Source organism: Paramisgurnus dabryanus, chromosome 3 (genome assembly GCF_030506205.2).
Source record: "Paramisgurnus dabryanus chromosome 3, PD_genome_1.1, whole genome shotgun sequence".
Lineage (NCBI taxonomy): Eukaryota > Metazoa > Chordata > Actinopteri > Cypriniformes > Cobitidae > Paramisgurnus > Paramisgurnus dabryanus.
Window position 1 is genome coordinate 4,638,829 of NC_133339.1, and position 24,744 is coordinate 4,663,572.

At 36.9% G+C, this 24,744-nt stretch overlaps 1 protein-coding gene and 1 long non-coding RNA gene across 6 annotated transcripts in view; one reads left to right on the top strand and one right to left on the bottom strand.

Moving 5' to 3' along the window:
* Positions 1–2,184: 2,184 nt before the first annotated feature.
* The window catches only part of plppr2a (phospholipid phosphatase related 2a), a 36,834-nt gene continuing 14,274 nt past the window's right edge, over positions 2,185–24,744 (top strand). Inside the window, exons 1-4 of one of the 4 annotated variants that reach the window (XM_073813762.1) lie at positions 2,190–2,342; positions 2,558–2,821; positions 8,760–8,867; positions 23,616–23,804. In XM_073813762.1, the coding sequence (XP_073669863.1) occupies positions 8,796–8,867; positions 23,616–23,804 (261 nt within the window). In that variant the 5' untranslated portion in view covers positions 2,190–2,342; positions 2,558–2,821; positions 8,760–8,795. Of the gene's footprint in view, positions 2,822–8,759; positions 8,868–23,174; positions 23,805–24,744 lie in introns of those variants that run through there. The other 3 variants (XM_065253089.2, XM_065253088.2, XM_065253090.2) reach the window with 3 other exon arrangements.
* Positions 14,595–17,750, bottom strand: LOC135734187 (uncharacterized). Of its 2 annotated transcripts, XR_012336429.1 has the most exons (4): positions 17,386–17,750; positions 16,599–16,638; positions 16,325–16,472; positions 14,595–15,619 (listed from the first exon to the last, which is right to left on the bottom strand). It is a non-coding gene; the product is annotated as an uncharacterized lncRNA (long non-coding RNA). The 2 variants fall into 2 exon arrangements; XR_010527180.2 differs by having other exon boundaries at positions 16,599–17,750.

Genomic DNA, 24,744 nt, shown 5'->3' on the forward strand with positions numbered 1-24,744 from the left:
TTAACACAATCTTGTGACTCAACACAGATATTATGGCTATACTGACTACAGTAAATATGCTGTTTGATTGACAGTAAATGTTTATGTATACAGTGCTGTCATCATCTGTGCCGTAGGGTCCTGCCATCAGTCATTGTGTCAAATTAATTCCCATCATCTCATAATATGTGCATTTGCATGTAAGATTTTAATTATTTTCTGGGAAAATTATCTTTATTTTTTGTTGGCTTAACCTTTAATTTGAAGACCTCAAATAATGGTATCAAACGTCTCCTTTTTTAGTTTTGGAAAAGATCTTAATGTTTTAAACTGGTCAGTATTTTCACATAAATTATGTTGGGAGAATCATCGAGAAGAAGTGAATACTTGAATAAAAGATAACGTAAAAGCTCACTTATGGTTTCTGAGCCATGATTTATTAAACTCTAAGCAATATGGTTAGTCTAGATTGATTTATGAAATGTTAAATTGTGATTTACATTAGTGAAATGTATTGTTAATGTCATTTAAATCTTTCAAAGGATCACATCAAGCGATGAGAAGCTTTTGGACTTGTATACATACACACACACACACACACACACACACATTCTGGTTTCCATGTTTTGTGGGGACATTCCATAGACGTAATGCATTTTATACCATACAAACTGTATATTCTATTCCCCTTACCTGCCCCATTCCCTAACCCCAACCATCACAAAAACCTTTCTTGTACCTTAGATTTTCAGTAAACATCATCTTGTTAGATTTATAAGCTTGTTTCCTCATGGGGACATCAAAATGTCCCCACAAGGTCACAAAAACACTGGTATTCCTATCTTTGTGGGGACAATTGGTCCCCACAACGTGATAATTACCAGGTACACACACACACACACACACACACACACACACACACACACACACAAACAGCAGGGAAAATTAAAGATTTTTAAGGGGATTTCTAAGTGGGCTTATTATAAAATTTACATCAGATGAAGCCATTAAGCCAAATATTGAATTCATACAAAGAAATTAAAAAATTTAAGTATACAAGTTGAATCATAATAAATAAAGTGAAACATTACACTTAGAAATCCCCTTACTGATAAAAATGCTGATGTGTCAAATATACACTAGTCAACATTTGAAGTGGATCAAAACCTTTCCTAAAAGTTGTCTTAAAACCAATACCCAGTACCCGTTATTGTCTTAGGACAACTTTGATGAATGTTTTTGATCCACTTCAAATGTTGACTACTATATATATTTAATTTCTGTTTATAGACACAAAAACTTGCATCATAAAAATGCAGTTTCTCCCCCAGTGAAACACTTTGTACTGCTTTGCATTTTTAACACCACTTTACTGTACTGAAATGCAGAAGTGCAACCTGTCCACCCAGACTGTTTGCTGGCTATGACCTTTTTTTGTGTTATGAATTTTAATGAAGGAAGCCGTTTATTTGCATGTCGCAGCAGTTTGGTCTGCTTCACTTCCCCATCTGGTATGTCATGTTGTAAATAACATGCATCATTTCCCTCGTGGTCACAGGGAAGAAAGGATTTTTAAGGGACAAGTGGGTCTATGGGATCTTACGAAAAGGGCTATAATGAAATATGATAAACAAAACATGCAAATGTATATTGACAAACACTACAGTAACTATTAAATGTTACCAGAAACACTGCTTCATGTTCATTAGGTATAGTTGTAAAATAAACTAAATTTTACGTTTTTTGCCGTAAATTGAGAAGGGGAGAAATATAAAACTATTTTAATGTCTTGTTGATTGTCTTATTTTCCGAGCCCCCATCCAATTGCAATGACCTAATGGGAGCAGTATTGCTTGACTGAATATAAGACCCAAGGGACTGATAAGCAGAGATGTCCTATAAACACATGGAAAAGATTAAATCACATTTGCAGCCAGTGGACTGATATAATGCACATCTCACATGATTTCATTCTGTTGCATTCACTTCATTGTGTGATGCGTTTTTCCTTTTGTTATTAATGTCAAAATAAAACAAAGTCATTTGAGTTGAATCATTGCAACATCTATTTGAATTTTACATTTTCAGTAGATAATGTCAGTGATTTTTCCCATGCTAAATCCCCTGCATGGAGGTTGCACGGTGGTTGCTAGGGAGTTGCTATGGTGCCTTAAAGGTCTGCTCTAAGGAAAACAGCCCATGTCCAAGTCTATGATATATTTTAGCTATATTTCAGGTTCCTACCTTAATTTAAGTATTGTAAAGGAATGGGAATGTGAAGGAACGCTCATCCAGAGATTCCTGCAATAACCGAGCAGCTGCCATTTAAATGAATGAAAATGGCAACACATTGCCAACTCCAGGTATCACACAAAGACTCTTTAACAATATTATTGTGTTGTATAAATGAAAATGTCTAGACAAACCTTACAAAACTAACATAGTTTAATGTCTATCTTATTAACCTACATTTATTACTGCTCATATGATCAAGAGAGATAGAAAGAGAGACACTACCAGTGAATACAAATCAGTCTCTCTCTCTCTCTCTCTCTCTCTCTCTCTCTCTCTCTCACAGATCTGTGGCGAAGGTGATTTAATCTCTCACGCCTCATTAAGGAGGGAGTCGCCCGTGCGCGCGCTCGCGTCGCTTTGCGCACACAAACCGCGAGCGCATCTGCACGCGGGAGGAGACGCTCGTGCGCTGGAGAAAAATCCCGTGTGGGTGGATGATAAAAAGACAAACAGCCTGAAGAGGAGAAGAGAGGGATTTTGGATTTATGCGCACCGCGGACAGCGCACGACATGGCCATTGCATAGGAACCGAACGCCGCTGCTGCAGGTGAGGAGAATCGTGAGCATCCTCGCGTGCATGCAAACAATTACGATAACCATTATGGGGGATTTTTCATCTGTGGACCTATATAGGACTTTAGTTCAAGGTGTATGTGTGGGTGTGCGTTTGGCGGGACTGGCATGCAGATGGAGATGATGACTGCTGTTCTTTGGATGTGAGGAGCAGATGAAGGTGGGGGTGTGGTATTCCCTAAACGCGAGCTCTAATTACCCTGTATGGCAAAATCCCTTTCGGCTCTCCTGATCTCTCTCTCTCTCTCTGCTATGCGCGCAACCCCCACATTTAATAGCGTGAAAATGTGATGTCAGCAGGTGATGCAGTGATTAGAAACGTGCACTTTATGTGTTTTGGGTGGCAAATTAAAGATGAGACATTAGAGATCCAGACCACACACACACATAACCCAGGTGCTTGCTGTGCACCAGCAAGAGGATTACAATCTTGGATAGACCTGTGTATTTTAATGGGTTGGACAAATGAAGGAATGCATTTTCTTAAGATTGTAATTTTCATTTAATACCATGTCTCTAATTTTCGGTGAGCCAGGTCGGTTTGGATGAAGACATCATTTTGTACTTTATAAGAATCTGGTATGAAAAGTAACCTGATGTGAAGGCTGATAGTTTAAGCCACAGACAAGTCAAGCTTTGCCGGTTATGGAGTTGGGGACACTGGGAACCTATACTGTACAACCTCTTGACTGATCTTATTAGCTCAAAATTTTCTGGGGATTTAAGCCGAGTCTAAATTAAGTGTATGCAATTTAAACATCAAAATATAACATTCCAGTGCATAGATTTTATTTTGACCCTTGCTTAGGTTTTCACTCTTTTGCTTATGGAAAATAAATCGCTTGCAGTTGCAGAATTTCTTGGCTAAGAAACTCCTTCAAAAGCGCCCATTGTGTCACCTTGTATGCACAACTTTGATTCCCAGCAAACTTGTTCACCCTGTAAAAAAAGTGTAAACTAATCACATTGGGCCTGAAACATGCAGCAGACGGTGTGTGAATGATCCAAGGCTGTGTCGTCTGAAGCCGATACTACACATGACGGCACCAAATGTTTCCCAGACACTTCATCTGTAGTGCAGAGTCTGTTCCCAAATGGTTTATATTTTGAGACTTAAAATATCACGAGGAGTAAGCTATGCATGGTCTTTTCTTGCCATGCATCGGAATTCACGTTCTGTGACTGTATGGATGAATTACCTACTCATTGAAGTTCAAACAGTACGTTCTATATAGTATGAATATGGGTAGTGTGAATGTTATTCGGATGTACTACATCCACCATGTTGATATTTCACGTGACATACGTCGTCATAACAACAAGTGAGCAGTTAACTTGGATGTTGTTAAACAAGAGCAATAACAACAAAGAACAACTGGTTACCTTATTCATTTACATTTGAATAAAGTTGCATGATTGCTTCACCGTTTTCTGACATTTTTGAATATTAATGAAGCCTCTCCTTCTTCTTCGGGGGGCTCATGGGATAATAAAGTGTCCATCGAATGCTCACTTCAAAATCTTGCTGAAATTAGTAGGTCATGGGCAGTGTTGGGGAAGTTACTTTAAAAAAGTAGTGTTTGCTCGTTACTCGTTACTTTTTAAAAAAGTAATCCATTACTTTACTTAGTTACCGCCTTTGGAAAGTAACTTTTTACGTTACTCGTTACTTTTACGTTACTTTTATGTTGCCTGACATTGGGCAGAACCCAATATCTGTTTCTAAATGTGTAGGCCTAAATAAAGTTATACTATGGAGGACATAACAGGTATTTCTTTTGTGCTCTTTATTATAAAAAAGTATCAATAAGTTCCTTAGGAACATCATGGTAACCTCAAAATGAGTCATATGTCTCAAAATAAATTTATCTGAAAGTCTGTTTCTTCTGGGGGTAAGCACAAGACCTACCAGGCTGAACAGCCTTTCCACTAGTGCACTGGATGGTGCAGGGCCGGCCCTGGCCAATTTGCTGCCCTAGGCAAGATTTCACCTGGTGCCCTTTAGAATCCCAGAATCACAATTGTGTTCCGATCATTTTGTTCATAACTTACACAGAAACAAACTGCACAGCTTTGTCTTGTTTTTCTTTATTTTGAAAATATTTTGGAAACACACACAAACACACGAACACATACACACAATACCCTGTTACTCAGGCATTTGATCTTGACATTGTTAAAATCTTGTCTTTTTTACATGTTTTAACACTGTACATTTAACTTAAAATATTTAATTGTGTACAAGAAAACAGCTCTTATTAATGAATTATTAGTAGCATGTTGTAGTGTCTCGGGAGATTGTGCTCATTGTTAAATAGCTTTGTGGCTATACTGCACTGGAGCGGCAGTTTAAAATATAAACCCAGAATTCAGCGAACGTCAAGAACAAGAAAAAAACAATAAGGCCAAGACGCGGGATTTAAATTACGTTACACGGACCATGTAAAAATTTCAATGTTTCTGGATAGAAATACCAACTTTGTCTGGTATTAATAAGCTGCACATTGGAGTGCTGGCTGCTCCCCGCGGTGCTGAAGACGCGTGATGGCATATATACACAGATATCTACATGCAATCTATTGGAAAGTGGAGGAGTCATTAGTTGGGTTAGTAAAATAACGAAATTACAGCTTTTAAATAGAAGAAAAAAATTTTTTTGTAAAGAGATATATTTTTTTAAGTTTAAAAGTGCAGAACTCTTCTCAAGGGGAAGAAAGCTTTTCCCCTTTCGTGCAACCTATCGGAAAGCCCAGATGAGTTAGTTGGGTTAGTAAAATAATTAAATTAGATTTAAGTACAAAATAGTATTTATATAAAGAGAACTATTGAAATAAAAAGTGCAGAACTCTTCTTAAGTGGAAGTAATAATGTAAAATAACGAATAATTATATAATAACGAATAATAGTTTCCAATAGGTTGCACGTAAATATCTGTGCTGCCACCAGTACTCCGTCCGAGCGCGTCTTCAGCACCGCGGCCAGCACTCCAATGCGCAGCTTATTAATACCAAACAAAGTCAACAAGTTGGTATTTCTGTGCAGAAACATTGAAATTTAAACATGGTCTGTGTAACATTATGTAAATTCCGCGTCTCTGTCTGATTGTTGTTTCCGTTTTCTTGTTCTTGACGTTCGCTGAATTCTGGGTTTATATTTTAAACTGCCGCTTCAGTGCAGTATAGCCACAGAGCTATTTAACAAGCACGAGCTTCCGAGATACTATGCTAAGATACAATTAATACAAAACGAAATTCACTTCGTACGGAGTGGGGAGACATGATTTTGACCACTTTATTAAGTTTGTTTTCGTAGAAACCTTTCTCTAAAGTGAATTTCGTTTTGTATTAATTGTATCTTAATTTCAATCAATGTTTTATCAACCAATTGCTTGAATTTAATAAATAAGAAATAAATAAAAGAAAACGATTTAGTTTTATATTTATGTTTAAAAAAATATTTCATTTAAACATAAATATGAAGCTGAATCGTTTTCTTTAATTTATTTCTTATTTATTAAAATCAGGCAATTGGTTGATAAAACATTGATTAAAATTAAGATGCCTCCATCCCTCAAAAGTTAGCGTCAGCTGCTTCTTGCTTGCCATGATTTCTTTGCAGACTGATAGCCTCTGTCATGTGTGTGGACCTTGTGACTATTGCGCAAGCACGCAGATGGCAGTGTCCCTGTCAAATCTAACCAAAAGTAACGTTGCGCTGAATTGGCAACTGAACTACGTTACGTTACCAAATTTTCAGTAGTAACGCGTTACACTACTTTTTTCTCAAAAAAGTAGTTACGTTACTGTAACGCGTTACTTTGTAACGCGTTACACACAACACTGGTCATGGGTTCTTTTTGCCTGCTGTTTTTCGACTATATGAATTTGGACATACTAGGCTACTCGCCTCGACTACTGATTTTTGCCTACTACTGTATATAGTATGAAGTAGGCGATTTTAAATGTAACTTTTGTCTGCAGAATACAATTTTTTTTTTATGTATTAATTATGAAATGCTTAAATTGTAAAATTAATTTTTATGTTAAAGATGGCAGAATTTTAAAGGGGACATTTCACAAGACTTTTTAAAGATGTAAAATAAATCATTGGTGTCCCCAGAGTACATATGCAAAGTTCTAGCTCAAAATATCATATAGATAATTTATTATAGCATGTTAAAATTGGCACTTTGTATGTGTGAGCAAAAATGTTTTTGGGTGTGTCCTTTTAAATGCAAATGAGCTGATTTCTGTACTAAATGGTAGTGGTGTAGTTGGAAAGAGCAGATTAACGGCGGTATTATCCCCTTCTGACATCACAAGGGGAGCCAAATTTCAATGCCCTTTTTATTCACATGCTTGCAGAGAATTGTTAACCAAAAATAAGTTACTGGGTTGATCTTCTTCACATTTTCTAGGTTTATAGATGCACTGTTGACCCAGTTGTAGCACTTAAACATGAAAAAAAGTCAGATTTTTAATTATATGTCCCCTTTAAAGGATTAGTCAATTTTCTTTAAAAAATCCAGATAATTTACTCACCACCATGTCATCCAAAATGTTGATGTCTTTCTTTGTTCAGTTGAGAAGAAATTATGTTTTTTGAGGAAAACATTGCAGGATTTTTCTCATTTTAATGGACTTTAATAGAGCCCAACACTTAACAGTTTTAAAGCAGTTTAAAATTGCAGTTTCAAAGGACTCTAAATGATCCCAAACGAGGCATAAGGGTCTTATCTACTGAAAAGATTGTCATTTTTGGCAAGAAAAAAATGCACTTTTAAACCACAACTTCTCGTCTATCTCCGGTCATGTGACGTACCAGCGCGACCTCACGTAATACGTCATCACGTCAAGAGGTCACAGAGGTGACGTATGCGAAACTACGCCCCAGTGTTTACAAATGTGGAGAAAGAGGACCGTTCCGACATTGTTGTATGTGGAATGATACTAATTAATGTCTTTGTGTCAGTTTATTGTTTAAAATGGTCCGCAAATGTGCGTTTTATATATGTAACACGTGACCTTTCAACGTCATTACGCAAATATGTGAGGTCGCGCTGGCACATCACAGGACCAGAGGAAGATGAGAAGTTGTGGTTTAAAAGTACATATTTTTCTTGCCAAAAATGACAATCATTTTGCTAGATAAGACCCTTAGGCAAGAGTCCTTTGAAACTGCAATTTTAAACTGCATTAAAACTAATAAGTGTTGGGGTCCATTAAAGTCCATTAAAATGAGAAAAATCCTGGAATGTTTTCCTCAAAAAAACATAATTTCTTCTCGACTGAACCAAGAAAGACATCAACATTTTAGATGACATGGTGGTGAGTAAATTATCTGGAATTTTTTTTTTAGAAAATTGACTAATCCTTTGATAAGCACTGAACACAGTTTGTTTTACAACTTGACCCTGGTATTTCCTGTTAAATTTACAGTCAAATTTACGCCTGGCATCTTTCATTTGCACATCTTTGCCCTGGTTGCTGCACTTTAACATTGTATCAACACACACAACCACCGCATATAAACCTTCCCAGTGTTGCCAGGCAACAGGAAATATATCTTAAATAGCCAACTTCAAAATTAAGGCCGAATCAAGGCGGCAATGCCTTTCGTCTTTGACAAATGAATATGAACCATTAAAACTCTTCTCGCCAGCTAAAACTAAGCACTCGCACACTGACAAATGTTGACCACTGTGAGTATAAGTCAGACTAAAAGCAGAGGCTTGTACTGATGCTTTCTAACCTCATGCTATATTCATTTAACTACCCTGAACTCAGAGGATGTGATGTTCAACAAAGTGCAGAAAGAATGTCCTTAAACTGTGTGAAGATAATGCATATTTTAGGTTACCATATCAAAGTTATCTTTCTGACCTGATCTCTGTCTCTCTTTCATGTGAGCAGAGTCAAAGATAAAGAGAAGATACAACAGAAGAAGCTATGATGGCAGTTGAGGAGAAACCTCCTGTGAAGGGCAGTACCTCCATTTTACCATGTTTCCTGTTTGTAGAGGTGAGTTGACCATAAAACCTTTTACCTCAACTTAATACAGACTGTATCAACCTTTCTTTCTTTCTTTCTTTCTTTCTTTCTTTCTTTTTTTCTTTCTTTCTTTCTTTCTTTCTTTCGCGTGCATGCACACATTAATGTTGCATGCGCATCATGAACACATCATGACACTTGGCTGCTGTTACTATGGATACCAATCAGCCATCATTTATAGATGCTTCTCTCCCACACGTGCCTTTTTTCCTCGAAATACTTAAACTGGTAAACACAGCCCTTATGCATTCACTGATACATATATTAAATGTATGTGTGTGTGGATAGGATGGAAATTGTCACTGCATTGTTAAATACTTTTTTTAGTTGTCATTATTTGTGAAAGTACAATTTACTCTTCTGCAGGTAACTGCATAATATTGTTACTTCATATTTAGATTATATATTATTTATGCATGTGGCAAATGCTTTTATCCAAACCAACTTACAGTGCATATGCATTTTTTATCTGTATGTGTGTCCCCTGGTTGGGTTTGAACCCATGACCTTTTGTACTGCTAATGCAATGCTCTACCACTGAGCTACATAGAAGCACAACCTAAAAACTGATTTTTAAAACCAAAATAATATTTAAACAATTTTGTAGGTAATGTTTTGTGTCTGTTGTTTTGAAAGATTTTAGCTTTGTACCTCTCCTCGGATCCATTAGAGGGCGCATGTGTTCTCTATTTTGTATGGGCTTAATTCATATTCCTTTGCTTAATAGGAAATTTCCATAAATGTATATTATTATTCATAGTTATATTATATAAAACGGTTAGGTTTAGTGTGTATGTGTGTGTTCACTTGATTCTTCTGCGAACAACCAGATGGAAAGAGTAAAATAGATATGTGCCATATCTTTATCTTTTACACAGTCAGCTAAGTTTGTTGGCAGAGTTGTGGGCAGTTTCTCATAACTTGAGAAAAGACCGAGTGGTTGGAAAGATGAAAAGGATTTTGTAAGAGCCATCGCTGAGCATTGTTGGAGCTGAAGGGTTTATTTCAGTAGGAGGATGAAAGGGACCCAGCGGGATGCTGGAGGAGTACTGCCGCTACTCACGATGGATGAATGGGAGAACAGTGAAATTAGGACCAGCACAACTTGGCAGGGACCTTAATTATCTTAATTTAAATAGAGCAACATCTCAGCGGTTCACAACAGAATAATGCCTAATTAAATACAAACATCCAGAAGAAACATACAGACTAATCACTGACAGATCGTGTGAAGTTGGCATGCAGATTGCATTTCTTGAAGCTATATGGGTGTAATCTGCTAATGTGATGCAAGGATGTAGGCTATGCAAAATGACACTACATATCTACAATCTGATACCCTTTAACAGTAGGCAACAGTCCTAACATTTAGATACAGATTTGGTACCAATAAAAGTACGGGTAAAAGTGATTCAGGTCATTTGGGGTCGGGCACATTTCGTGGACCCAAGAAGACCTCCAATATGTAGTTCTGCTCATCATGCAGAATAAAAACCCTCAAGGAGCTATGAATATGACAAGAGCTGTCAGTCAAACCTCCAGACAACCTTCAGTGTCTGTCAGCAGTTTCAGACCATTCAATAGGACAAGCTCTAAAAATACCACGACAGCAGAAGATCAAGCTGGTTTTATGCCCAGTTACTGCTTTGATATTCAAGTGGCAGTATGGGAATTTAACAGCGAGATTAGACATAAGATAAAAGCTCAACTTATAGTCTATAAGGTATGGTGAATTCAGATTGGGACCAGTGGTGCCCCCAGAAAATTTTAATTGGGGTGGCCAGAGGAGGCCATAGCAAATCATCGGGTGGCACCCAAAATTATTTAGTTTAATGTGTGTGTATACCTTTTTTACTTTTGTTTATGGTTAACATTTTGGGCCCTATTTTAACAATCTAAGCCAGGGGTGTCAAACATGCGGCCCACTGGCCGGATACGGCCCACAAAGGTGTCCGCATGATGATTTATACACCCATTTAGGCGGGTTTCTAGTTCGTTTTTAATATGAGAGACTTGCGGAAAGGAGAAAAACGCGGAACATAGACTAAACACGGTGCCCAAAAATCTTGCCGTTTTATTGTTAACAGTCCGCTAAAGATCCACTGATTCCGGTGATCCACTTCGTGTTTTTCCGCCCGCTCCGCAGCATTTCTGTGTCCACTCTCTGCCTGGAGAGCGAAGACGACAGTTTTCGAAGTTCGTTGCATTAACAGGTAGATTCATTACATTAAATCAGTTGTTAAACAACAGAATAAGTAATGTGGAAGTTTGTTTATGTATTTCTTCCGGTAATGATTTGCTGTCAGTGTTCTAAAAGTGCTAACAACTTAGCAAGCCAACAAAAACAAAATATCCACATTCTTATTAACGTTACAATGCTTGTCTAATCGATTTAATGTTCCCGATCAGATCTAAGTTAATATAAACACTAAATTTGCTGTTGTTGGCACACTTTGTAGACAAAAAATACAAAAAACACCAATGCCTTCACAAAATAACGACAAAGAACGGAAAGAGAGGCTTTTAGCAGCAGTTCAACATTGCAAACATGGATTCAAAGCTCCATGAACATATTGAATATTTAGCAGATTGTCACACTTTAATTCTTGTTATTATATTTCCCATTATAATCACTTGTCTAAGTTGATGCTAGTAATATAACACATTATATTTATAATACTTTATTAAAACCATAATAATAGTACCACCCCCCTTAGTGCCATTTTTGGTTTGGGCCACTGCCCCATCTAGCATTTTCATTTTCTAAATGTTCTCATTACAAATATATTCTATAAGTGAATGATTTATAAATAATTTTGGCATTAATGAATAATGCAAAAGAAGTTAAATTAACACTTTTCAACCTAAGGCCAGTGGGTTTTGTACAGATGTAAATTTGTGTGTATAATATACAGTATGAGTGTGACCTTATGAAAAGGAGTTTTCACAGAGCTGTGTGTTTCTCTAGTTTTCTTGCTAAACAAACTAGTTAATTGGTTTGTTTAGTTAATTTTAACACAATTATCAGCACACTAAAGTTTAAAAAATTATCCGGCCCTCTCTTCGTGGCGTCCGCCCCTCAGCCTAAAATTAGTTTGACACCCCTGATCTAAGCACATTGTCTAAAGCGCACGGCACACGGTCTAAACGGGCGTGTCCGATTCCACTTTTGCTAATTTAACGATGGGAAAAATGGTTAATGCGCCAAACGCACAGCCTAAAAGGGTTGTTTCTAAACTCCTAATGAGTAATGGGTGTTTTTTGATCGTAATGTGCAATAAACCAATGAGAATCTCAGCTCTTATCCCCTTTAAAAGCCAGTTGCACCTGGTGCCATGCCTAATCCTTATTTAGAAAGCGGAATTTTAAACTGAAAAACTAAGCGGAGGAAGTGACTACCAGTTTAAGATTGATATTTAAAAAAATGTGTTGTTTTCAGTTGTATTGAAATTGTTCTTTTTTGGATTAAAACCTTTAAAAGCCGTTTTCTTTCAGTCATAGAAGTACAAATAGCAGGCTTTTAAGTGCTGTAAATTTATTGATATCCAACATAATCATTGTAATCTCATAAAATAATTTGCAAATATGCAAGAAAAGTTTGTACTCTAAAAATTCTTTACAAATTTACAAACTTGCGGAGAGCCCTAGCACTCAGACAGCGCCATGGATTTTTTAAAAATTACTTGTAAATGTTTCTCATCGACTTTAGACTAGGTTTTAGTTGGTCAGACCAGAACGTCCATGGGTGCAAAATTGGGCGCAAATGCATTGGCTACAGTGGTGGTTCTACACGGAGGCCAAGGGTGGCCCGTGCCTCTGTAGACATGTCCCTGCCACCCCGTGCTGACCAAAATAAAAAAGTATACATTTATTTAGATTTTACACGCGAGCGGCAAAAGCGGAACTAATGCGACGCAACGTTCTACACGGGCAAATTAGAGGGGCGCACACTGTAGCCGCCTGCGGGTGCTGCTCGGCGAGTGTCTCAATTCGTTCCCAATCTCCCGATGTTGAGAATGTGTATGCAGGTTCGGGCACTGGTAAGGACTCTAGCTCACTTCACATTGAGACACACTGTACACTTGTTCTCCTGTGACGTGGCTGCTTAAGCGCGGTGATCATTCACAGCTGTTACTCATCAACAACCGGCAAAATCAACATCTCGCTAACTTTTTAAAGTTTACACATTGTAAAATGCGCTGTAATTATGCTCTTACATATACGTGCATACATTTGGAGGAATATAATTAAATGTTACATATAAAAATGTTTACATTTTGAAATAAATATTATTTTAAATACTGATTAGATTATGGTCCCTAACTGTCTAGCAATGTGTGTTAATATGTAAACTAAAACAAACGTTTGTCTTTATAAAAGTTTGCATTTCATAAAGTTTATTGAAACTTTAGATTGAAACTTTTATATTATAAATTATATTTAAACAACGTGGCGCTAAATGTGAAAATTATCATTGCGCCAGGTTGAAACTAGTAAAAGACACTTGAGTCGCGCATTGCGCTGCATTGCGCCGGGTGTATGATAGAGCCCAATGCTTTTAATTTGCAAATAATTGCTGTTTAAATAGTGTAGTTCTTTGCAAATTGACATAGGTGATATGTCAACTGCCTTTCCTCTTTAATTCGATTTTTATAATAAACCTGCATTTGATCAGTGTTTAATTCACATACTCTATACATGGCACACTAATTCGCTAACTGTTCTACAGTTGTGACTTCAAGAGCCCATAAAGTCCTTTAAATGTTACCAAAAACTGGTTGGGGGCCAGTGGGGTGGCCAGTGTCTTTTTAGGGGTGGCCGTGGCCCTCCTTAACATTGATTGTGAATGCCAAAAAAGTGTCCCAACCGGAATACACCCTATATACACACCCAAGTTTGCTCAAGGTGGTTGCAGGTGCCTTTATTTATTTATTTCTTCCATGCATTTGAATTGTTCTGAACTGAATAGAAATGTTTGTTTGCTTTTATCAGTTGCCCATCTAATCAAACAACTCATACAGAAATCTGTATATGTGAATATAAAACTTTCAGTATTGACAATATGCTTAATAAGCAACTTTTATTTCTACATCAAAGGATCCAGACGTACCTATGCCTAATATATGTTAGGTTATTTTCAACTAAGCATTGGGTCAAAAGGGGACAAATGCAGCGAATGGGTTAAATTAACCCATACATTTTATATCTGACCCATATTTTGACCCAGCTTTTTGGGTTAAAACAACCCCGCATTGGTTAATGGGTTGGGGTCATCCCTTTTTGACCCAACACATAGCATTTTTTATATATTCATGTGCTTAGACTGTCTGCTTTCTTTTATAAATATCAAACAAATACACTGAAAAAAAAAATCCTTTCAATTTACATAATTTTAATGTGTACATCGGTCCCACATAATCCGATTGTGTTAAACCAACATAATTTTCCTCATTTAATTTTTATGTGTCAGACCAAAACATTTTAATTGTTTCAAGTAGTCTAATATAAATATGTTGACTCAAAGTGCTATTTCTCTTTACTATAACACATTTATTTTGTAATGTTTAAGTAATTTTATTATGTAAGGGGACTAGATTTTCATCTGTAATTCCAACATGCTTTTTTAATGCTTATATTATGGGATTATGTAACTCTAAAGCAATTTCATTATGTTTCTGGAACCAGAATAATCATCCATAATTATCCAAATGTTATTTATTTCTTTTTTAAATACAAAATACATTTGCATTGGCATAAAAAGCAAAGAGTTTTAAACAAAAGTTTAGTGATATTGAGGCAAACCACTGCTTTCAGATCATCAATTCATTTAAATCACTACACATTAATTCAACAACAGTCAATAACTATTACAACAATCAGCACATGCAGTACATACAAAGGGGCAATTTCCCAAACAGGTTGTAGATTAATCCATGACTAGGCCCTAGTTATATTAGGATATTTTTTACAAAAAAGTTTACAAACAAACCTACCTTACAAAAACAACACTGGAGTACATCTTGAGACAAAACAATGGCACTGATATATGTCAAGATATGTCAGTGCAATATGTTTTCAAATTAAGGCATTGCAAAAGTCTGGGACTAGAAAAAGCCCCATCTGTAAAACTGACCCAAATGTTTAAAATAGTTACTATCACAGTAGATTTAGAAGTGCTAAAGCACAAACACTGCATTCCAAAGAGACATGCAAAACAGTAAGTACTATTATTTTTTAAATGGATTTACAAACTGGAAAATATCAATCCTTCAGAAAGTCAGAGCTACAGCATTTGTATAAACTGATAATCAAAGATTCAACAAAAACAAAATACAACAACCATTTCCAAAATCAACTTTGAGCAGCAAACGGTTAATGTTTTAATAAGAAAAAACACTTAAAACAGATAAATAAAAAGAACATAAATGAGCAGCACAGTCTTTCTGATCCTTTCACTGAAAAAAACTGTTCGTTAAAGTTACGCTCAATGCAGTTCCATTAAAATCTTTTGGATTTCTTCAAAAATAAAGCAGAGATCAGGATAGCTCAGGTTTAAGGCATACATCAGCTCAAACAACATGGCACGATGTTGCAACACCCTCATGCCTTCCAGGACTATACAAAGATCCTCTTCTTCATCACAAGAAGCATGTTGTTTGAGAGCACAAATCCCAACAGTGGTGTCTTCAAATGACCTCACTGATGCTGACTTCATTCATGCCCTGTACAAAACAGACCAATTTAGTTAAAGAAACAGAAAAATTTTACTGTTACAATAAAAGTGTCATTGGAAATTAGTACAATGCAAACAAATATAAATGTAAGTATACAGACCCATGTGCATTGCCACAGCATATTACAATTGGTTACAAATATATGGGTTACAAAGCAAGGCAGCTGCACTGTCCACTGCTCCAGGTGTGTGTGCGCGTGTTCACTACACTGAGATGAGTTAAATAAAGAGGCCACATTTCGAGTGTGTGCTACCATACCTGACAATCACAGCAAAAGTGAATTCTCTCATTTTCTCACTGTCATGTTGTTATAAACCTGTATAAATGTCTTTGTTCTGAAGACATTTATTTTGAGGAATGTTTGCAACCAAACTGTTCATGAGCCCCATTCACTTCCATAGTATTACATTTCCCCACTATGGAAGTGAATGGGGCTTATGATTGGTTTGGGAACAAACATTCCTCAAAATATCTTCCTTAGTGTTCAACAGAACAAAGACATTTATAAAGGTTTGTAACAACATGATAGGGAGTAAGTGATGAGAATTTTTATTTTTGGGTGAACTACCCCTTTAAATCTTCCCAGGTGTTTTAATGACCCGTGTGCCAAAAGATGTAACTAAAACATACTACATTTTCTGTACTTCCAACAATGTTTATACATTTTTATGTCTATGAATCTATATTACTTACTTCTGTCATTTGATCATTCATTGTTTGAAGTCTGTTTGCTAGCTGTCCTCCTTTCTGATAGAAGAGTTTCGTCAGGTTTTTGGATTGGAGGTCCAGGTGACACGCAGGAACATAAGACAGTAGTGATTCTTTTAAATTCAGCATTTATCTGAAAACAAATTAACCAACCATTGTACATTTGAGTACTGCGAGTCAAAGAATAATACATGTATATTAGTTACAAAAATAAGATTTAGCTCCTAACAGCAGTAAAACAGTGATAGGAATTACTTACCAATGCTTTTGAGTGTGTAGCGCATGCAAGGATGATGGACCTATAAGAGGAAATATTCAGAGGTGAAATCAACACATAACCTCAAATGATTAAGGTCACACATACACAGAGCAATAATGAAATAAGTATTATATCTGTCATAGGACGCAATTTTGGACAAAATGAGATCTTAAAACAAGGTGCTCTTCTGAAAACGTCAGCTTTAAGGTGTGGCACTTCAAAGCAATTTTTTCAGTTAATATACCAGACGTCACGCGAGGCATTTAAAAAAAGCTTTTTCTAATTGAATCAAGTGTTGCTCGTGGCGTAGTGAAGTCACGAATAACTGACGCGGGTCTGTTCATCTGATTAAGCAGACAGTTTGTTTCATACGCAATGTCATTATTAATGTAGTCAATTGATATCATCTGGTAAATTACTTACATGGATAACGTTACTCTGGACAGAATAACGTTTGGTTAGCGTTTTATTTGTCCTGAACCGTTTCCATAGAACAACTGAGTAAAAAGTGCCTCAAAAGTCAACTCAAATCTGTCAGTTTTCAACTCGGATAAAACTACCAAACGTGAAATAACGTTATACAGCTGACATTTTTAAAACGCTGTTTTTCTTTATGAGCCTTACACTTACTGACTGACTGACTGTAACGTTAACTTACTCCACCAACATCCTCCAAACTCATTTTTACTACAAGTCATTGCAATGGCTACATATTGTAAAAAAAAACTGTCTATCTAGTGAAGATGTATCACGTATAAAGTGAACATAAATAAATAATAGAACTTACTTTAATAACGTGGTGTCCGTCTGAGAGAGTTCTTCTGACTGACTGCTGCTGAGTCTTCATTTTGGTGCCCAAAACAAACGATGTTTATTCTTCTTTTATGGCGATTGACGTCCTTTTTATTGAGCGTTACTGCCACCTTCTGCTCAGGAGGTGCCATTTTGTGTGCAAACTCAATTTTATTGCTTTAAGTATTCAATTCAATCAATTTTAATCAATGTGAGAATAATGTGTTCATTTTACATTCAAACAAAACATTTTCATCCTAATCAATTAAATTATGTTTACACAAGGAATATAAATATTTTGTGTTGCATATACATGTTTATTTTATTTAAATTCAAAGACCCACCAAGTCCATTTTTTTCAGTGTACTATAGCAAATGTCCACATACAATATATAGCAATTTTATATACATATGCATTTTCTCATGTGGCCATGTATCAGATTTCTGCATACGAAGCTAAGAAATATAGCAGCATTTGTCAGGCTTTATTTGATTTTTGTCCTTATGAAAACCTTTTGTTCTCCTGTCAGCTGTGCTTTCTGTGATGCTGCAGTTTTTTATGGAAAGAGTCTCTATTTATTTGTGCACCACAATAACACAACAACCCATGTTGACTCATACTGGGTATAGACACACATTTACCTTGATGATGAACCTCCTGAGCCTCTTTAAAATAAGCTTGGGGACTGAGAGAAAAATCTGGTGTGCAAATATCACATGGTTTGGTATATTTCAATTTAAAATTGAACATATTGACATTTGTATTTTGAAAAAAAGTGACTTAAATGAGGAGCTCAGATGCAAAAGTTTTTAAACGGCACGTCCGTCAAAAATGAGATTATGATATTTACCGAATGCTCTCTGCACGTATTACACGTTCATCGAATACTTTCACTTCAAATCTGCTTAATCCCAACCTCATGTCATTCATAAATACCGCTTGTTGGCCGAATCCATTAAAAGTCTAATAAAAGTGCTCATTTACAAGAAAACATGTCAGATGCACTTAGAGCAGGGGTGTCATTCATGCGGCATGATTATTTATATAGTTTGATTAAATATTAAATACATATTTTAAAAACCTTTTTAGGCAGGTGTCTAGTTCGTTTTTAATATGAGAGACTTGCGGAAAGCAGCAAAACGCGTAACGTAGAGTAAACACGGTGCCCAAAAATCTTGCCGTTTTATTGTTACGGCTCCGCTAAAGATCCACCGATTCTGGTAATCCACTTCGTGTTTTCCCGCCCGCTCCGCAGCATCTCTGTGTCCACTCTCTGCCTGGAGAGCGAAGACGACAGTTTCCGAAGTTCCTTGCATTAACAGGTAGATTCATTACATTATATCAGTTGTTAAACCGCAGAATTAGTCATTTGTAAGTATGTTTATGTATTTCTTCCGGTAATGATTTGCTGTCTGTGTTCTAAAAGTGCTAACAACTTAGCAAGCAAACAACAACAAAATATCCACATTCTTAGTATTAATTTTACAATGCTTGTCTAATCGATTTAATGTTCCCGATCAGATCTAAGTTAATATAAACACTAAATTTGCTGTTGTTGGCACACTTTGTAGACAAAAAAAAATACAAAAAACACCAATGCCTTCACAAAATAACGACAGAGAACGGAAAGAGAGGCTTTTAGCAGCAGTTCAACATTGCAAACATGGATTCAAAGCTCCATCAAGCCAGCAGGTAAATCATATTGAATATTTAGCAGATTGTCACACTTTAATTCTTGTTATTATATTTCCCATTATAATCACTTGTCTAAGTTGATGCTAGTAATATAATACATAATATTTATAATACTTTATTAAAACCATAATAATAGTACCACCCCCCATAGTCCCATTTTTGTTTTGGGCCACTGCCCCATCTAGCATTTTCTAAATGACTGTTCTCATTACAAATATATTCCAAAGAAAAGTGAATGGTTTATAAATAATTTTGGCATTAAGGCAAAAGAAGTTAAATTAAAGCTTTTCAACCTATAAGGCCAGTGGGTTTTGTACAGATGTAAATTTGTGTGTATAATATACAGTATGAGTGTGACCTTATGAAATGTAGTTTTCACAGAGCTGTGTGTTTCTCTGGTTTTCTTGCTAAACAAACTAGTTAATTGGTTTGTTTAGTTAATTTTAACACAATTATCAGCACACTAAGGTTTAAAAAAATTATCAGGCCCGCACTTCATGGCGTTATTTACCATCCAGCCCTCAGCCTAAAATGAGTTTGACACCCCTGACTTAGAGGGTTTTGCATCTAAGCTCTTCAAATGTTTAGATAGCCGTTGGGTCCGTTATAATAATATATATCACAATATTCGTATGCACTTGTAAATAGATGCTTTCCTCAGATCCATTAGACCGATCTGACCTTTAAAGAACTAAGACTCAGTTCTTCAGAACAGAATGATTATAATTTGATGGAGTCATGTTAGATTTTTCTTGTTGTGAAGAAACATGTTGCCATATGGACGTCTTTCCCCCCACTCCCACTCATTAGATCTCATTGAGTGAACACAGACACACAGAGTGATTCTGGCAATGTGGACTCCATCATCATTTCATATAATCTTGCCAAGTTAAAACAGCGTGTTCAAGGGTGCTGTGTGCTATTTAAAAATGTTAGAGTATTTCTAACCAATGAAAGTTGAGATGGATGATTGGGTAGTGTTGCATATTACCCATACTGTACACAGTTTTATATACATGTGCAAAATAACAGATGTCCTTCATTAAATGGTCACTGAGCATATATATACACAACCCCAAATAAATAATATTGTGTGTGATGGTCCGGATAGGGAGTTGTGATGGTTTTTTAGTATTTTTTTGCAATAATGTTGCTAGTGTGTTTTGTCATGGAGAGCATTTGATAGTTGCTTGGATGTTCTAGGTAGTTGTGGTTTTATACATCTGCACAACAGCTGGTTGGAAATTTTTTAAGTGTGCATTTCTGTAAGAGCTTGTGCTGCAAGGAGAAGAGTCATATCAGACCATACCCATATAAACGGTATTATCTCATCCCATATTCTGCTGGAAAAAATACCAAAACTCAATATACTGCCCAGCCCTAGTTACTACGACAAAAACACATGGTTTATTTTCATAAGATTCAACCTCATTGTTTTTTCATTATGACAATTCTATACAAGCCATTTATTAGGTGTAGCCTGATCATTTTAGGAAGAGTTGTGTGTTTGTGTGTGGGTAGATGGGTATATGTGGGTGTGCGTGTGGGTTGATAGATCTGGGTAAATAATCGTAGTGGATCTTTATTTATAAGCCCAGTTCCAAGTCCTCTGAAAAAATGCTTTTCTGCGGAAATGAAATTGCATGTGTGTTTATCTTCACAATACACTATGCATGCATATAAAAGAAATCTAAAAACAACAGATTTTTTTACAACATTTGTGCTGTTTTTGCAATGACTTTCAAATAATTTTAGTGGATGTTTGAAATCAGTTTTTTTTCAGTAACCACAGCTGTATAGAGATGTTTTTACATAAGATGACCAAATAATGTCCATATACTTTTGTCCTTACTTCCAGTGTTGGGGAAAGTTACTTTTAAAAGTAATGCATGACAATATTAAGTTACTCCCCAAAAAAGTAACTAAATCTGTTACTTGGTTACTTTTCATGGAAAGTAATGCGTACGTTACTTTTGTGTTACTTTTGCGTTACTTTTTCTTACATGGCTGAGGCTTGATCTCCGTCAGGCCTTGCAGGTGTTTTTTATGATCGCAAAAATGTCAAGCTCTGGCCTGCCATCTCCGTTTCTGACTCAAACTGTTCCTGCTCAGGCGCACTCAGGAGTGCATAATTTTACGTTAAAGCAACACTATGTAGTTTTTTTACCTTTAAATAATGTCTCTAAAATTATTTAAGTGATAGAACAACTTTTAACTGGACAAATTGTACTGTTGCTGCAACCTGAGCAGCCTCCTAGCTGCTACAAGCACACTCTGAAAGTGGCGGTGGAGGGTAGAGCACACAGCCCCGCCCCTGCCCCTGCCTGCACAAGAGTGTCTGATACCAGGCACTGTTGCGCTTTTCAACCACATGGGGGAGCTGTAAGTTATTTTTACATGGAAACTACATAGTGTTGCTTTAATATGTTCAGTTTAATTCAGTACATTATTTTACTTTAAAATTGAATTAATTAAACTGAAAAGTAACTCGCATTACTTTTTTAAAAAAGTAACTCAAATATTAATGTGTACATTTATAAAGTTCTGCGTTACTTTACTCGTTACTTCAGAAAAGTAATGTTAATGCGCATTACTTTTAATGCGTTACACCCATAGACTGTAAAAAAAGATGGACGACGCCTGTTCGCTCCCTTCCATTGGTGAAAAGTGAAGCCGCCAGTGTCCCGATATGGCGCTGACATCTTGGGTATTGAGTCTGCACAGTTGTGATTTCGGGACCAGTCATGCGCAGTAGTGAGCAGAAAGTGAAGCCACGAAATCAAAACCCCGCCCTCACAGAATGCGCATATCACACGATATCACAGCTGTCAATCATGGCGTGACACCACCGTTTGTATATCATTAAATAACTAACTAAACACAAACTTATTTTAAAAACAAACATTTGAATTTACATCAGTGTGATAAAAACTACAATAAATGACAGAAATCAGGTTCGGAAAAAAGATCATTGAAGTGTAATTAATTTTTTTAGTTGGTCTCAAGTCCCATTGAATAACATGGGGAGGCGGGGTTTATGACCTATACTGGGACCAGTCACTGGGGGGCGATCGAGACATTTTGGCTTCACTTTTCAGGGCTTGTGCGGCACGCTTGGTTACACCCAACACTGCTTACTTCAAATACTTAAAATGCTAACTCTAAAATCTTACTTTTGTGAAATGTATTGTTGAACGTGTGCTTGTGCAATCTTCTATTAATGTAAATGCCACATGATTTGATATTTTGCCAACTAGCGCAGTGGCATTTTTAAATATGGCTATCCGTTTTAAACCGTTGACTAAGTTTAGCTTAAAAGTATTTCTGGTTTGATGTTGCAGTGATGCAGTTAAATGTTATGTGATCTCTAGAGGATGCCAAATGTGACCCTGTACCACAAAATCAGTCATAAGTAGCACAGGCATATATTTAGCAATAGCCAACAATACATATGGGTCAAAATTAAAAAGATTTATGTCAAAAATCATTAGGATATTAAGTAAAGATCATGTTCAATGAAGATATTTTGTAAAATTCCTACCAAAAATATATTAAAAATGTATTTATCATTAGTAACATGTGTTGCTATGGACTTCATTTGGACTTTAAAGGCGATTTTCTTAATATTAAATTTTTTGCACCCTCGGATTTTATATATATTTATTTATTTATTTATTATTCATGCCATTCCAGCATCTATGGCTATATTCATGGTGAGAACCGGTTAATCCATACACAGGTTGATCCACACAAGATAATCCATATGCACAGGTTGTGGGGGGCAATTTGGTATCTCCGATTCAAGTTTTTGGCCTTTGGGAGGAAAACCCACACTGACACTGGGAACACATGCAAACTCCACACAGAAAGTCTACCCGACCAAGCCGGGGGCTCGATTCGGGGACCTTCTTTCAGTGAAGCACTGTGCCACCCCCACCCTCAGATTCCAGATTGTTAAATAGTTGTATCTCAGCCAGACATGATCCCAACAAACCATACACCAATGGAAAGCGTATTTATTCAGTATAAATCTTGACCTTCAATGGCATCGCTGTGAATAACATTTTAAGCACCTTCATTGTTAAGAGTCCATGGCTGACCTGTAACACGCTGCAAGAGAAGCCTGCTTGAGAAAGCCTTGAATGAAGGCGGTCTCATATTAAAACTTGCTAATGAGTGCATTCACACCCTAGCCTGCACCTCCATGTGATTCACACACATCCAAAATGACACCTACGTGTACCCACACACACAAACACACACAGTGCTGAGCTCATTTGTGTTTGACTCGTCCCAAATTCACGCTGTCTCTCCCCACATCTCCATGATGCTGCCTCTTTTCCTTCTCTTCCTCTCTCTCTCGCTCGCTCGCTCATCTCACACTGTCTGATGCTCTAACAGAACAGCATGTAACTCTTTCAATCTCACGACTCCAGAAGTGTCTCTCTCTTCTCCGTCGTGTGGCGTGATCGCTTCGGCGGCGTGTCTTCTCCTTCTCTTGTAAACCGTGGATCATGTTCTATTTTCAGCTGGTGATAATGGCAGGCACCGTTCTCCTGGCGTACTACTTCGAGTACACCGACACGTTCCCCGTTCACGTCCAGGGATTCTTCTGCTTTGACAAAGCGTTCTCCAAACCCTACCCCGGACCGGATGAGACCAGTAACGTCCCACCGGTGCTGGTGTACTCTCTGGTCACCGCTGTACCTACAGTAACGGTGAGTAGCCGTGAAGCGGAGCCGTCTTCTTGTTTTTGTGTTGTACTCGGGCTGATGTGTGCTTGTGGGTGGAGAGAATGAACTTTAGTCAATATGAATCATGCTTGATGTAGGTTTTTGAAAATCTGGGCAAAGAACAGCAGGGTGTTTTTATCTCAAAATGAATAAGAAATGATATTTTGCCTTAAGGAAATTATGGATTTTTTTAGCACATTACCACGCAGTTCTTATTATCGTTATGCAAAAAAAAAAAAACGCACTGTAAAACTATACGGTACAATATTTTACATGGAAAATGTTTTTGTTAAAGGTATAGCGGAAGATTTTCCCGAATTATTTAAAAGAACCGCCCCTCGATATTTTTTAAAAAATGCTCCCGAGAGGGAACGCCTGTTAAACGCGTGCACGAGACAGAGAGAGAGCGTGCAGGAGCTCAGTTCTTCTCTTCGCTCTGTTTACAAGTTTCTGTTGGCATGTTTACAGTATCTGTGCGGTTCGTGACTTGTGCCAGGGCTAGCATCGCAAATCATAGCTTACATCAACTTTTACCAGCAGTGATTTTAAATGGATTTCTCCAAATAGCATGACAAAATGTACCTTTCCAGTAGAAACTTCGCGTGGGAAGCCCAACCTGTCCTTTTAGCTCACGCCAGCGTGTGAAATAGTCTCCCATAAACATCTGGTCTTGTTTCTTTATTTATAGTCCTTTCTCTTCTTGTCATACAATTCGTAGAGACTTTTTCTCTTGCGACCCTCAGACATTTTGAAAAAAACACAGTGAGAACGCGACCTTCAATGAATGGTTGAAACCGTAGCACAACACACATACACGTGAAAGTGCGCATGTGCAGAAAGCGAACGTAGAGGCGAGCACGTGCGACGGTTATACGTCAACATATAATCAGAATGATTGACATCTGGGATGACCAATAACAGTGGT